The 17,315-nt window shown below is 38.5% G+C and overlaps 1 protein-coding gene across 1 annotated transcript in view; it reads left to right on the top strand.

Annotated features, from left to right (window-relative positions):
* The first annotated feature begins 14,502 nt into the window (after nt 1-14,502).
* The window catches only part of LOC122788370 (glucose-6-phosphatase catalytic subunit 1-like), a 23,805-nt gene continuing 20,992 nt past the window's right edge, over nt 14,503-17,315 (top strand). Inside the window, exons 1-3 of the mRNA XM_044055445.1 lie at nt 14,503-14,806; nt 16,869-16,978; nt 17,256-17,315. The exon at nt 17,256-17,315 is cut by the window's right edge and continues 46 nt beyond it. Of these exons, the coding sequence (XP_043911380.1) occupies nt 14,571-14,806; nt 16,869-16,978; nt 17,256-17,315 (406 nt within the window). The 5' untranslated portion in view covers nt 14,503-14,570. The remainder of the gene's footprint in view (nt 14,807-16,868; nt 16,979-17,255) is intronic.

Here is a 17,315-nt window from a genome sequence, read left to right as displayed (position 1 = left end):
TTAAGGAATTAAATTAGGATTTCTGCTTTTCCAGAATGTGAGGTTGTGCCTGTATAGGGAGTTACTGGGAGGATATTTGAGAAGATTATAGCTATTCCACCTGCTTTTTTATGTGCTCTATTGAGCCTAATAATATTGTAACCAGGGGGTAGTATTTCATTATGTATTATTTTAGGTTTTGGCCAGGTCTCTGTTGTGGCTAGTATATCTGGGTTATGTTGGGTCATCCTGGCATGAAAATCTGTTATTTTGATGCATATGCTTCTAAAGTTTAAAGTGACTATTTTTAATTACAATGTATTATTTGATTTGGGGTTTGATTGGGACCTCAGTTGGGGTGGATGTCACCACACTAATGTATGGTAGTGAAAGTTGATTTGTTTATTATGGCATTTTTAACAGAGATAGGTAGAAGTGGTGAGGGTGGCCGCAGTGGTGCAGTGGTTAGCATTGCCACCTCATAGCAAGAGGTTCTCTGGTTCGATCCTCGGCTGGGGTGCCTTCTGTGCGGAGTCTGCATGTCCTCCCTGTGGTCACATGGGTTTCCTCCGGGTGCTCCAGTTTCCTCCCACATCCCAAATACATGCTGTAGGTGGATTGGACACTCTAAAATTGGCCCTAGGTGCGAGTGTGTGCGTGCGAATGTGTGCCTTCTGTAGAAGGTTGGGCGCCGGGCTGGCAACTCGATACCATAAAATGCCACTACCAATCATGAGCAGACAGGTGATCCACTGTGGTGACCCCTAACTGGGAAAAGACAGAAGAAGGTAGAAGCATTACCTTGACATTGGGACTGACCTGTTTCAGTATTGTTTGGTTGCAACAGTGGAATGGAGTAATGGGAAATAGGCTTGAAGAGATTTTTAAGTAACCAGTGGGGAGATGGTTGATAGGTGAGGATGAAGTAATGATTGAGGTGTGCTTATTTATTTTTACTACTGGTGGGATGTTAGGGATGAGACGAGGAAGAAGAACAAGGTGATACAGGAGGGGGGCAGCATTGTTAGTGTTGTAAAAATCTTGCAGTAATGAGCAGTCATAATAGTCTGGAGAATAGGTAGGTTTTGATGGGGAGGGAGCAGAGTGAGGTTTGAGAAGGAATTTAGAACAGAAATGGGTGGGGATGGTATAATGAGAACAGTCTGTGACTGGATAGTGCAGTTAGGCACAGGATAGGAGGATGAGCCGAGGATGGGAATGCATAGCTAGATTTCTAAATTTCCTCATGGATTGATAACCTAGTAAGTACCTATAAACTGAACTTTTATAGCCTGCAAAATAGTACTGTCAACGAAATGTATGTACTTTTTCAGCCTCTAGGTAAAATATACAACAGTATACATTGCAAATCAGTTATTTTATTTTCCTCCGGAGCAGTTAAGGCATTGGCAAAACATCTTTGAGGAATATTCCAAGAGATTGATGGTACAGCTGGTTAAAGAGTGAACGCCAAGTAGATTCCTACATATTTGTTTGAATAAGGAAGACTTAATATCTACCTTATGTGCGGTTCAACGTTAGTCCACTGGAAGTGGAGACAGCTTGGCATGGACTGTAGATGTGCAAAATGCAACTAAATGGCCACCCAATGTCTCCACTGAGAATCTTAATGCACAGCTTTTAAAGAGACTAGATTTAGACTGAGAAGTTAAAGACTTCAAAGCACTAGAGAGAATGAAACAGTTTAAAAACACTGAGAGAGAGAGAGACAGAGAGACAGAGACAGACAGGCAGAGAGAGAGAGAAAGAAAGTGAAAACTGAAACAGCCACAAAAATGAATGAAGAATTCAACATTGGGGTCAAGGTCATTACTGAATGATTTCCTCAGTGTAAAGATGTGGTTGAAGGTCATTACTGAATGATTTCCTCAGTGTAAAGATGTGGTTGAAGGTCATTACTGAATGATTTCCTCAGTGTAAAGATTTGGTTGAAGGTTATTAATGAATTGTTTCCTTAGTGTAAAGATGTGGATGAACTTAGTTTTGTTCAGGTATCTGAAAGTGACCAAGGGTCATGGGCGAAACATTAGCTCTTCTTCTCATCAATGAAGTGGTGCATGCTGTAAGTAATGTCAGATGCTTATTATGTTGTATCCATTTAGAACATTTTAAGCTTACACCTAAAACTTAAAGAAAAAGGTCTGAGAACACAGAAAAAGGAAGATACCATCAGCGATTTCACTGCAAAATTAAGAACTTACTTTCACATGCTGGTGATTGTAGGTTAATGTATCACTTCTTAAACATTGAGAGACCTTATATTTACATAACAAACACTCAGAGATACAATGAAAGTCAATGGGCCAGAGTAATTAACCCCTACAGTAAGTATACACAACCTTTATCTAAGAACATCCCTGCCACATTTTTTGTGTTTACTAGTCACACAAAAGGATTACGTTAAGTGTAAATGTAACTTACACTTTGTGGTAACTTACATGACTTCCATTGATATTTAAGGCTGCAAAAATTCAGTAGGGAAAACTAAAATTAAGAGGAAGAAGGTGTGAGTTATGCTTGCCTTGTCCATTCTCTCAGAATGGTGTACACTTACTGTACACTTAGTGTAGGCATTAATGAATCCCAGGGAGTGTCTAAATATACTGAAAACAAATATAAAAGGATTGAGGGAATGTTTATATATATAATGCATGACAGCAAGAACACATGCTGCATCGTGAACTGAACAGATGTGATCACATACCCTGATTTCCATAACACAACAAAGTTATTGCACTTATGAAATGGTGGGGGTTTTTCAGTCATTTTTGACAAGCTCATTGCTGGTAAGATGTGAATGTATTTGCACACTCTCATCAGCCAAACAGATTGCTTGTCTTGCTGGGCCAGTTTCACACTCGTATACACCCACACACATGCATGCAAATACAAATATGAAGACAGAGAGAGAGCACATATCAATATAGCATCAGATGACTGCAAAATGTACTTACAAAAAGACTGGTTATAAAATAACATATACAATGAGATGTGCTTATACAATGTTACTGCTACTCTTAAAGAAGAAATGTTCAAGAAATCAGTCTTTACTGAGGACTGGCAGAAGGCTTTGTGATATTTTTAATTATTCATCGCCAATGTTAGTATTTGTGGAGTTACATTAGTCTGATTTATTATTGCTGATTTTACAAGTGTTTGCATTGTTCCTGTGGAGGCTTTGCTTTTTTATACCTATATTAATAACACTGTTTAATAAAAAGTGACTGCACTGTTCTATTTATGTGCATTGGCATTAGCAATGATTGTCTTACTCATTCTGGTCCTCAATATCATAAAAGTGCTCCTTCATCTCTCCCTCCCCAGTAGTAAAATATGATTATTTTGTTAATTTCTCCCGATTTCATCCATAGAAGCTTTTCTGTCTGATTTCCTTAAATGAGCTGTACTGGACGTAAGGTTCAGCATCTGTTACAGAAATGGATGTAGCTATACTTTTCCTAGTACTGTAACACCAAACTGGGCCATTCTTAAAGGCAGAGTGCTGTGTTGCTGGTGTGCTGCGATGTCACTGACAGGAAGAACTTTAGGCTGAAGATGCTTGAAAAGGAGGCATAAAAAGATTGCAAAACAGATGTGTCAGCCTTGGAGTCAGGCAGCCACTCCAACTAGCAGGAATTAAAAAAAAAATATATATATATATATATATATATATATATATATATATATATATATATATATATTATATGGGTTCCATACACTAGATCGAATTTTCACTAATTCAAAATAGTGCATGGAATGCTCACTGCAGTGAAAGTGCACTTAATCGAAAGTGCACTTACGTGAAGTTCAGTACAACGAATGGGTGTTGTACTGAACTTCCGTGCAGTACTCACGGACCTTAGGGTTAGGGCACGGGTCATAGTAAGGGGATAGCTTTACTAACTATCCCCTTACCCTAACCCGTGCCCTAACCCTAAGGTCAGTGACTATTGCACCATAGTGGAGGACATAGCTTGTTTTATATGTTCTCCATTGTGATATATATATATATATATATATATATATATATATATATATATATATATATATATATATATACAGATATTGTTTATCAGAGGTGGAAAGCCAGTTTCAGACAGCAGAGACTCTACTCCGCATTCTCAAACTTAAATCACTTCAGGTAGGGTTCAGTCTGCTTAATTTGATGAGATGTGTGTTATACTGCAACATCTTAAAAGCTCTAACAAATACCACATCTAAACTAGCCATATTCAACCACCACTTGGTCTAATGAAGTTATTTTCTATAAAGGCTACAAGACAGATAAGTCATGTAACCTATATAAATATATGCAGTGAATTTCTGACATTGCACAAAGTTGTTCTTGCAAACCTTCAGCCAGAGTTCATTTTCTTGGTACCTCCATGCACCACCCAGTTCCCAGTTACCCCTCATTCTGAGTCCATCTATCAGGCTGTTTTTCCAGTATCATTTATCTTTTCATTTTAATTATCAGAATGCATATTTTACTGTTCAGTTGGCTACACTACTTTGCCAACACTGTAGAAATTTAGCTCTTTGAAACACGAAGCAATGTGAAGCAACTACCTTACATGAACTTTTTCCTCATTGCAAAATCCATACTGAACTCTCCTGATAAGTTAATTATTCATTTGCTTACCAATATTATTCTCATACAGTTAGTGAACCTTTTGCAAACAGAAGTCAGTGAACCATATTGTATCGTAATGGATGACCTTATATCAAGTTCTGACATGGTTGCTGACGAAGAATTAAAAAAAAACCTACATAATGCTGAACAGTCCTTTTTTCTTTCAATTTTATTGGTTCTTATTAGGTGTACGTTACCATATGCTATTTCTAAATTATATGATGGAACATGACAAATGTGAGCATATCTATCAGAACTTTAGGTACTCACTAAATGTGAAATCTGAATCTGAATTTTTCAAACTGATCCTTTATTTAAATACATTATACATGGAATTGTGAAAGAACCTGACTAACCTGTCAATGAGGTCACCCTATAACCATGTGTTCTTCCTGCTCCTCAGATGAAAGCCAGCCTTCAGTATATATCATTGCCATTTCCTGTCATTCAGTACATTTGTTTTAACAGAATATAAATATAAAATGATTTACTGATTTATTAAAACTTGGTCTTACTTTATTAAAATGCTAGCACCTGGTTATGAATGTTAATATGATAAGTAAAATGTCATTAGTTAACTGTTATGAAGGGTAACTATACTTGTGAATGGATGTCACTAGGGCATAAGAAGTAATAATATGCATATTTAAAAAGAAAAGTAGCAGTGCATGAAATGAATACATGTTTTTCCTGGGATACTAGAGCTTCTTGCTCTAATGTTAGGGCTATAGCCCTACACCCTAGTTAATTAAATGCACTATCCTTGCAATCCCAATGTCATTAAGTTAATGGGATATTTATTTTGTACCATCCCTGCTATTGTAATACTTTGAAATTAATGGAATACTTAATACTTTGAAATTAATGGAATACTTAATTTTCCATCAAATCCATGTATTGTGTTTGCTCTGAGGTAGTGCAGCATTGACGTTTGTGTAGTTACATAGTAGGGTTGGGGGTGTGCAGCTGCCCTATCAGAGGACAAAGCTCACCTTTCTGAATACTTCCTGTACCATTTCCCTATCACTTGCAGGCTTCACATCATCTGACACCTTCTACCTGATAGCTGGAGACTCCATTGTGGGTGCACATTGATTGTAGATACCTAGTTCTCAAGACAAATTAATGTGCTATGAACATTAAGTAATTTAGTCAAATAATTTAAATGTGTATTTATATCTTTTGTACCATGAATTTACTTAGATATGTGAGTTAGATGTTTATATTCAATATAATAGCAATACAAGTTACTGCATTTTTATTTTCAAGTTGGTAACTTTCATATGAATGACACATCATGACTCATACTTGTGTCATATACCATATTTCTAACAGTGCAACACTTTTGTTAATTTTAGAGTTTATACCTTGCCTTTTTTTTCAAAAAGTTATACAGGTGAAAACTGGTAACATTTTTTCTGGTGTAAACTATTGTCCTATAGCTATATTCTCTCTCAAGTCTTATGGCTATAATTGTCAAAAATTCCTGTTTTATACTCAGATATTACAGTGTTACTCCCCAGACATCTGACTTTAAAACTGTATTTCTCAAAATACTACACTATATAGTTAAAATGTATGTTTCATTTTTAGTTGTTGTCCACCCTACAATCACAAAAAGGCTGCTTTAATTGGACTATTGCTACCTTTAAGCATGTCATGAAGGGATATGTGATGCAGACAAACACTATACCTTTTGAGAGATGAGAAAAGAAAATTGTACTCAGCGGAGTATGTGAAACATGACTGGGAAGGAATTACCCTAGATTTTCTGCTTCCTGTACCAATAGCCATCAGCTGATTTCTTAGTTCTCTTCTTTCGTGAATCCATTTACTGCCATTCTCACTGAGGTACCAACATCTAGCTAGTACAACTTAACCAGTACCATTGGAAATAATAGTACATATATAAGGGCATTGTTCTCCCCATGGTTGGGTGGGCGTTCAAAAGACATGCGTAAATGGGCGTGCCTTCGTTGAAGGTTGAACATCGAGCTGGCACCTCGGCATTCATGAAAATCTACTGCCAATCATTAGTGGACCGGAGTTCTGCTGTGGTGACCCCTAACCGGGAAAAGCCGAAAGACAAACAACAACAACATATAAGGGCATTGTTGCACTCCTACCTGTCTGGTAAATGTCAAAGGCATGTCTCTGTCCATCACTGATGGTTTTATAGAGAAAAGTACCTACATGCATATGCAATAAAAGTTTTAACTATGGGTGACAAAAAATATAAAAGTAACTACTGGTACAATAAATCTGGTTGTTTTTAACATAGGAAGAGTGCAACTGTGTTGCAATTGTACACATTTTTTGCATGTTTTTTCCCTGCCAAATGCCTTGCACAGTCAGCCCCTTCTTTTCTTGCAGGACAAGAGCAAATTGTGAAGGCTGTCGTTCACATAGCCATCAGGGGCCTTCTTTTATATCCTAGCCCTCTTTCTTGGTGGCTGATGTAAGTACCTGTCTCACTCTGTGAGCATAATATGACTTCCTCTTGCATATGAGTACTCCCACCCACATGTTAATAAGGGCTGCTATCACTTGCATGTAAGCCAAGGCCATAACTCTGGTAAGGACATTTTTGCTTGCAAGACTCAAATTTTATGCAGCAAAATAGCCACAGGACCCTCCACCCAGAGCAGTTGAGTTAGCATTTACTGCTCATCTAACCTCCCTTGACCTCTTCTTCCAACAGCTGAGTACTAATTCAAGTCAGACCATCTGGACTGCAGCCATTGCTTTATTCCTCTGTACCCCAGGGATGGGAATTGTGTTCATCGTTAACATACAAATAAGTAAGTAGGAAGTGGAAACAGGTGCAGCTGAAGAAGAATGGCAGCATCTCAAGACAGCATGTGTGAGGAGTACAGAACAGATATGCATCAGATCCAGATACTGAAATAAGAGACCAGGAAGCTGGTGCAGAATGAAGAAGTCCTGTACGTTATCAAAAGAAAGAAGGGGAGCAGGAAAGAGTGAGAGACAGAAAAGACAGACCAGGCTGGGGAGGAATACTGGTTGGCCAACAAAAAGACTAAGAGAGTAGTGGCAGTAGCACAGAACAAGGTATCAGAAGCACTATACCAGCCTTCGGGGAAGTGACTCAGTAGATGGCACAAAGAAACTCTATCAGGTTGCAAGGCAAAGACAGAGAGATAAGTTAGTCATCAGCTTCATAAAGGAGGCCAGTAGCAACTTGTCCTCCAGTCTACAGGACATCAAAGACAGATGAAAGGAATGTTTCCAGCAGCTTCTGAGTGAAGAAAGCCCTACAGAAGCTGTACTACCTCAGACAAAGCCTATTATGAAAGAGGAAGAAGAGCCCACCTTAGAAAAAGTAAGAGCAATGCTAAGAAAAATGAACTCAGGGATGAGGTCACAGCAGATATGATTAAGATGTTTGGTGAGTTAGGTGGAGAAATGGCTCCAGACGGTACTCATAGCAGTATAGCGACTAAGATATATCCCAGATAACTGGAGAATAAGCATTCTAGTTCTAGAGTACAAGAACAAAGGGGACATTCACAAGTGTGGGCAAATAGAGGTACCAAACTCCTGTTACACTGCATGAAAGTGCTGGAGAAGGAGACTGATAAATGAATATGGAGAGTTATACAAAGAAAGATGGGAGATAAGACGTTCAAATTTAGACCAGGATGCAGCATTACTGACCCAATGTTTGCAGTGAAACAGATAGTTGAGATGAAGGCAGAGATGAAGAAAGAGCCACACTGGTCATTCTCAGACTTGGAGAAAGCATAGACAAGGTCCCGAGAAAGCTGATTTGGGCAGTGCTGTATTGGTTCTTAGTACTGGAAACATTGGTAGAATTAGTACAGAGACCAATGACACACACAGGGGTTCCCATTTGGAGTGGGTGTGTGTTAGGGTTTGGCTCTGAGCCTACTGCTATTCACACTGGTGATGGACTTCATTACGTCAGAAAGCAAACAATATGCCATTATAAGCAGACTCTGAACAAGAACTTCAGCAAATGTTAGGGGAATACAATGCAAAACTGAAGGCACATGGTATAAAACTTAGTACAGATAAGACAGTTGCCATGACAGTAAATAGGGAAAATGACATGAAGCTAAAATGTGAGCTAGAAGGGGAAAGCAGTGGAACAGGTTAACAGCTTCAAGTATCTGGAAGGGGTGGTTGAGGAAGAAAGAAGTCTGAATGAGGAAGTCAAAGCTAGAAACAGAGGGACTGCAGTAATTTGGCAAAGAGTGTCAGGGTAGTGTGAGACAGAAGAATGTCAATGAAGCTTGAAAGTAAAGTTTACAAAACAGTGGTGTGACCAGCACTGCTGTATGGTATAGAAACCTGAGCAGTGAAGGCAGAGCAGTTCAGAAAGCTAGAGGCAATGCAGATGAAGTATCTGAGATGAGTGGTAGAATGCATTCTGTGGGACAGCTGATAAAATGGGGACATCAGAGTAAAAGCTCAAGTAGCTCTAATTGCAGAGAAGGTCAAAGAGAACAGACTATGGTGGTTTGGACACTTGCAGGAAAGCAGAAAATAATCTGGTGAAGAAGATTTGGAGAGAAAGGAAAAAGGCAAGATGGAATCCAGCAAAGAGATGCATGGAGAAAGATGGTGACAGTTGAAGCAGCACCCCACCTCATGTAAAAAATGGGAAAAAAGGAGATTGATGTTGATGATGAAATAAGTAAGTATATCACTGGATGACCACCTGAGTTGTGAAAAACATGCCTTCCAAAGGGCTTGGAGAACTAACTTTGTTCTTCAGTGCTGTACTATGTATGAATGTAGACATATTAGCTAGCTGCTAACCGACTAGGACTTCCTAACCTTATGAACCTGCTTAGGATAAAGATCTGTGCAAGTGCAACAAACTTCCTTTAGGTATATGATGTAAGTGCAACCTTATCATGCTTCATGCCTTTTGATAGGCCCGTCTAAGCAATCTACTGAGCCTATTACGTCTAGTAGATGTTTTCTCTTAAAATATGTCCTAACAACTTCCACATAGTTCGTTTATTTACTTTGTTTACTTATTAACAGGTTGTTGAGCTAATTTGGATGATTCCTTCCAGCTATGAGGCAGGGACACGTCAAGAATGGTTAATGTTTTATGTAATTGTTTTTTTTTTACAAAACACCATCACTTTTTTTCACATATTAAACATCTGCAATTTATTTACTGTCCTAAAGTTAATTCATTTAATTAGTCAAATCAGCTCGTTTGCTTAAGAATAATAATTAGCTTAGTGAATGTTTATGTGACAATTTATGTAACAATTTATGTAACAATGTACTAGACATTTTGCCAAGTAGTTATAATAGTTAATACTGTGTCTTTTATACATAGCTTTGACCTGTATAGTTATTAAAAAGGGTCCTTAACCAACCCTTACATCTACCCAGTTACAAAGTACATGATCAGTTGGATTTATTGTGATTAAGTGCATCTCATTTAGTTGAAGAATGAAAAAAAGGAAAACTAAAATGTATTATTCTATATATTATCACTATCCCAAACAATGACTGTGAAAAAAATCAGAAAAAAAACATTTGAAAACAATTGCTATTTACCTCCTGAAGTGGGACACTGGTCTCAAACCTCCAACCTTTAAATATGCTAACTGAAATTGCACAAACCTGGAGAAAATGGAAAAGGTAAAAAAGAAACATAATATTCACCTTTTTCTTCTTCTTCTTCTAAAAGACTCACAACTTAATACAAAGTAGAGCACATATAACAAGTTCTGACATCCTAAAACACTGACTATATTAACATGTTATCTTCCTTCTGTGATGTTTTGTAAACCAGTAAATAAACACAACAAACAGTTGTGTTCCCATTCAGTTGCATCATACTACTAATAACCATTATACCCTGCTAGCAAATTTTGGTTATATAACTAGAAATAGTACCATGCTTATATTGGAATATGGCCCACATGTAACAAATGTAACTCAGGGCTCTGTAACTGTTCCTTGTGGAGCTTGGTCCCCTGTAAATCTTAATGCTGTTACTCATAATGGAGTAATTTAATTGCGTAACCTATCATATTATTATATTCAATTCTAGCATTCATTCAAGATGACTTTCTTCTCAGTTGTCTCCTGAAGAAGGTCTCCCAGTCCTCCGGACAAATGAGACTTAAACATGTAGTAAACAAATTGCTCTCTATCTCACAGTATAGTATTACAAATCCAACGGAATTTCTAATGTACACCAAATATAAAATATCTCTTCCCCCCTTCTCATCTGTCAATGGTTAGAGATCAAAGTCACAAATCTTTCCCTCTACCCTGGAGGTCATTTGTTCATGAGATGCACTATTCAGCAATGTATGCAAAACTTCAAATGGGCCTCTGACACCACCAAAATATCCCTGCCCACTGTATGTATACCTTCGCTATGCCCTTACACCTGCAGTCTCTGTAACCTCTACTGCCTACTTGTATAACCATGGTGGACTACAGAAAGCTTGGGCCACAGCTGGAAGCTACTGGTGAAGAAAACATCGGGTTAGTTCTCACTCGCATTACCCCTGGAATGGGAAAACAGATGCTTATCCAGTTTATACATTCTCTCATTGCCAGCCCTTCAGTGCTAATCAAATGCCAGTCATGAGTGGCACAGCTGGGAATATCCTATTCAGAGAGAATGGCTAACTCCAGAGGGGATCTAAATAAAGTCCTTACAAGGATTAAATCATTTTCTTTCATCCCAAGCAGTTTCCATGAATGTGCATCTGTAACACAATTCTGCTGTTTCTGACACCACCAGGTATACAGTTCTGGCATTTGTCAAGCTGGCTGCAGTGCAAGTTCAAATCCTAATGGTGCCAATCACCCTTAGCATATATGTACTTATGCAATGATGAGAACAGCACAATCTTATTCTTTATATAAGCTTCTCCCCAGTGCCCTACTGACTGGCACTCTGGAAATATGAAAATGAGCTGTGCAATATGCATTACTCTCACTTGTCTCTGAGTCTCTTGTGAGTGATTAATAGTGTAAAAATGCAATGCCATGGCTGGGGCATAATATGGTCAGCTTTACATGTGATTCTCACTATATGCCTGCTTATCTCTTTAATAAATCTGATTTTGACTGCTAAAGGATGCACACTCACACTCATGGGCAACCAGCTGTATACAGATGCATATGACTCAAACACATGCATACATGGAAAAACCGTATTCACACACATGCATGTCTGAAGGGAATTGCACAACTATGTCAATAAATATACAGTCACATCTTTACATACCACTCAACTGCCCAGACTTTCACAGAATGTCCAGATTTTTGACTCATATTTTTAGTCTGTTCCTAATAAAATTTGTAGTTTTCTGGCAAATCTTTGAGGATTGAAGTAACTAAATAATGACAGAATTTGAGTTTCAAACTTCATATCCTTAAAAAATGCATACTAATCCAAAACCTATTATTCCAAACAGCTTTCTAAGTTTATAAGAGCAATTTTTAAAATCTGTCCCTATTTTAGGGCCTTTGTCTCCCAATTATTTTTGGTGTTGTCCAGATCTCTTGTGCTAAGAGGATGAGAAGTATGCATCTGTATATGTTCATACATACAAACATATGCACACAAGTGCATGACTGCAGACATGACACCACACACACACACACACACACACACACACACACACACACACACACACACACACACACACACACACACACACACTTGTATTTTGCACAGACTCAAATACACATTTGTACCATAGCAACAACACACACACACACACACACACACACACACACACACACGCACACACACACACACACACACACACACACACACACACACACACACACACACACACACACACTCATGAGAAGAATAAAGTGAGCAGGGTAAGAACTATTCAGTCATAGAGAACACTGTGGTCTGGTCCCAACCCTCTGACACCTACAGGTGACAGAACTTTGATGGCATTGCTCATGTGACAACATGCTGGCATACACATACACACTGCTGATATGTGGCTAGACAATGCAAAGACTGCATAGCACCTGTGCTGAAACTAGTCCATCCTACACTGTAACTGCAGTCCCAAATGTCTGACCAATGGTGACCCCCCCCAACAAACAAACATATATTGCATAGGTCCAGTGATGCAAAGTCCTAAAGTGAGTAAAAAAACAAAGAATGGAAATAGGGAGGCAAAAAGGACTATAAGGAATAAAACATGGGGAAGAATATGGGAAGAACTGCAAAGCAGTATTTAGTCCCATCTCCAAATAAAGACTGTATTCTGGGAGCACAGTAGCAGCAAACGAGGACAGGACAAAAGGTGGTAAGGTAGTAGGCAGAGTCACAAAGTTCCCTAAGGGAGACATATGGGGAAGTACAATTAACTGGGAGGTGATAGAAACGGGGCTAAGGTTTTCTCAGCAAAAGTAAATCAGTTCTGGATAGTAAGAGAACAAACTTCTGATGTTTTCTTGCATAAAACTGCCTGTCATCCACTGAACCCAAGCAAGATACCATGCTAACACTATAAGAAAATACCGGCAACTACGGCATCAAGGGATGAGACTGAAAACAGGGAGGAAAGTCAGTCAGCAGCAGCAAAATGACAGATAACAACGGGGACCATAGGTAAGGAAAACAGGAGGTGGGCCTGAGCAAGATACAAATCTATTGTGCTACCCAGGATTGGGTAGTGGCCATAGGTAAGGAAAACAGGAGGTGGGCCTGAGCATGATACTAATCTATTGTGCCACCCAGGATTGGGTAGTGGCCATAGGTAAGGAAAACAGGAGGTGGGCCTGAGCAAGATACAAATCTATTGTGCTACCCAGGATTGGGTAGTGGCCATAGGTAAGGAAAACAGGAGGTGGGCCTGAGCAAGATACAAATCTATTGTGCTACCCAGGATTGGGTAGTGGCCATAGGTAAGGAAAACAGGAGGTGGGCCTGAACAAGATACAAATCTATTGTGCTACCCAGGAGTGGGTAGTGGAGAGCATATTGCTGCTCCTTTCCCTGCATTTGGTAGACACTGTTAATATCAGACGGTTTTGCTGGTGCATCTATTTCCCTATGTTGTATACTGCTGCTCCAAGGTTCCGTTATGACAAACATCATGTTACGGCTCTCTCTCATTCTTCATTGTCTCAGTTCTTTTATTTCAACATTTTCAAGGCTTCAGCATGACTTCTCAAAATTTACACTGTTACAATTTGGCTGAATAACATACATACGTACACACACACACACACACACACACACACATGTATAAAAAAACAAAATGACCATTCGTTAATCAGGTAGGTCCACTGGACACACAGTCCCTTTTCAGGAGCAACCCATGAGCCACATCTGATTAAGTGACCTGCTCAAGGTCACATAGTCGACAAATGAAAGCTGAGGGAATCAAACCTTGTACAACAGGAACTACAACTCACAGTCTTAACCCACAAGAACTGCAAGTCACTTTGTTATTCTTAATATATATTTTTAAATCAGAAATCAGCACCTCCTTCATATACAACATTGTTATTCTTTACATCCTTCTTTAAACCTCATATCAGTCTGAAGATTTTTAGTGACACTACAAAGGACATTGCAGGAGACATTCATTTTGTGAGGAAACCTGCAACATTGTGCCAACAGAAAAAATAAATAAAAAGAGTGAACTCTGAATGCAACATTAGTGCATTTTTAGGACAAGTTATGAAACTAGATTTTCTGCATGCGTCAGAATGCTGTGAGGTAACTGTGAACAAATAACTTTCTTAGGAGACCTCTGCTGATACAGTAAAACCAACAGCCCTGCGTTTGTCTGACAGGTTGATCTGTAACTATATAATGAGACAGTGATCCCAAAAGGCAATCAGTACAGATAGCATGCAGAGAGTTACAGCGACAGATAAACACTTCATTTTCTTTCTGGCAGATTTGAAATAGATACCAGCTATGGAAATGGAATCCGGAATGGACCTGATCCATGGTTCTGGGATCCAGATGGTACAGTACCTTCAGAACAACTACAAGGATTCCCAGAATTTGTTCCTGTTCATCTCATTCGCTGCAGATTTACGAAACACCTTCTTTGTCTTTTTCCCAATCTGGTTCCATCTCTGTGAGTCGGTGGGCATCAGACTCATCTGGGTGGCTGTGATTGGTGACTGGTTGAACCTTGTCTTTAAATGGTAAGTTCAGTTATGTATCTAGCTGTCTAATCTCTACTAAAGCAGACCACTGACTGGCTCTTTTAAGAGAAAAAGTACATGTTTGGAGCACATATACGGCATTTTAAACATGTTTCAGTAATTAAGCCTCATTCATTGATATTTAAGGACCAACAGTTACTTAAATATTTGGCTGCACTGTTATAACAGTAAAAAATATATATTCGGCATATGACAGACTTACCACAATATGAGAAGAAATATAATACAAACCAAAACAAAATATTCCTTTATTTTCCTATAGTAAAATAGTAAATATTTAAGAAGGAAGACTGTAGTTTGTAGTCAGACTGGGCACTTTTTTCATGTCAAAAACCTTGATATGCATTACATCAAAGACTGCCACACTACTAACTTTAGGTAGGTGAACCTCCACAGTAAGACAGTATTCTCTTACCCCCTGAGTTTCAGGGACTTTTATACTTATAGGGGATAAGTGGTACAGCGAGAGGCTTTCCTCTGCAAAAATATTTATTTATATATTTATTTCTGCATATGTGTGTGTGTGTGTGTGTGTGTGTGTGTGTGTGTGTGTGTGTGTGTGTGTGTGTGTGTGTGTGCGTGTGCATGTGTGTGTGCATGCGTGTGTGTGCATGCGTGTGTGTTTGTGTGCATGTGCATGTGAGTTAGTGGCACCATACTGTTTCCCCATTGTCAGTGAGATCAATGTTTTTGCACTCAGCATATCAACAAGAACCCTGCACAGAAAAGGGACTTCCAAGTAGAAAATCATAATGCTGCTTCAAAAATATTAGAAAATCAACATGAAAATGAAGGGCTGTCACAAATTTGGAACTTTGTATTAAAAGTATTTAAGATGTTTAGATGTAAACATCATGAATCAAAAATCCAGATATACAACTGCACAGAAATGCAGAAATAGAAATTTCTTCCCTCGTGCTATTTATAAATAAAAAGCAGTTAAATGCATTGAATGTCTCTTTTGTTGGTCCAGAGTCTGCACAGGTACAATGTGAGAATGTACAGAGTCATAGCAAAGGTAATTAATTATTATTTTTTTTTATTTTAATTTATTCATTTATTTGCATTTATTAACTGGGATAGAGCCCTGATTTCCATGGACATTTTGCAGACTTAGCCCTTAGTTATTTGAGTTACTCGAATTCACATAGTCAGATGGCGGCTGAGGGAGTCAAACCCTAGATCACAAGACCTTAGAAACAGTTCATTAACAGCTCCTTAATCTTCTATACCAACTGCTAGACTATATAACATGTAACACCACTAAGAAAAACTGCCTGTTTCTAAGGGCAACTCTAGAGTACTTTCTGGTTAAATGTCAGGCAGCAGAGAAATGGAGACTTATGACTAAAGGACAAAGCTCATTAGTAGCTCCTAGCCTTAATCTTCTCCATTAAAATGCAAGACGAGTTTGGCCGATTTCATCTGTAGGACACATTGAGTCACGTTTATGTGCAGCACCACTGGGTATCCAGACCACTAAACAATGATTATACTTTTAACTCGGGCCATAGGTGCTCCAAATTACAATCATGTGTGGAAGCTACTTACTCCCACAGCTTTGGCAGTGGCTACACTGTAACACAGGTTTGGGATATGACAGCTCCCTATCAGCCCCAGTAGTTTATCCACTCCACGCCATGCCCGTGCCAATGATGGTATCCTGTGCTGCAGTCCTGCATTGTAATTACTGCATGATTCAGCTTTATTGTGTATTTTAAGAAGGAAGGAGCAAGTGCTAAAATGAGTACATTTCATGTATATGGTGATATTATTAAAAATCTAGGGAGGATGATAAGAGACTGCTAAGTGCAGGTGAGGACTAACTAGACAGGGCTGTCCTGGCAGAATGGAGGACCAAGCTCATAATGCTTGTAGATTATTTTTTTATTTGTAGTTCTGTAATATCACTAATTCAACCTTTGGGGACATTTTGGCTTCCAGAGTGTTAAACATTTGACTTGGCACATACATGTGAAAAATACAGTAATTTATACAACTTGCAATTTAGTTCTTACACACTATATTATATTTTGTGCAGGATTCTTTTTGGACAAAGACCATATTGGTGGGTCCAGGAAACATCTTTCTATAGCAACTCTTCAGTTCCAGTGGTTGAACAGTTCTCAGTTACATGTGAAACTGGACCAGGTAAGGGAAAAGAAACAAGGGTTACTTGTTGCTAATTTAAATTATAAAAAACACATGTGGCATGAATTACTTGTTCAAAGTTGATATGATAAACTACAACAGTAAAACATCCATCTGTAACATGTTGCTATAACATAAAAACTCAGAAAATATCAGTTCTGTGTACAATATTGCATGTGGAGTGTAATAACCACCAAAATGAAAACAAAGAGAGGTACAAGACGTTAACATTTTCTTTAAAATGATGTTCTATTAACATGGATCCATTCTTTAACAGGAAGTCCATCTGGACATGCAATGGGCTCAGCGGGTGTTTACTATGTGATGGTCACTGCAG

This window comes from Protopterus annectens, chromosome 13.part0, assembly GCF_019279795.1.
Source record: "Protopterus annectens isolate FY-2018-M chromosome 13.part0, PAN1.0, whole genome shotgun sequence".
In the NCBI taxonomy this organism is placed as follows: Eukaryota; Metazoa; Chordata; order Ceratodontiformes; family Protopteridae; genus Protopterus; species Protopterus annectens.
Note: the sequence above shows the minus strand (reverse complement) of the source record. Positions and strands in the feature narration are given on the sequence as shown.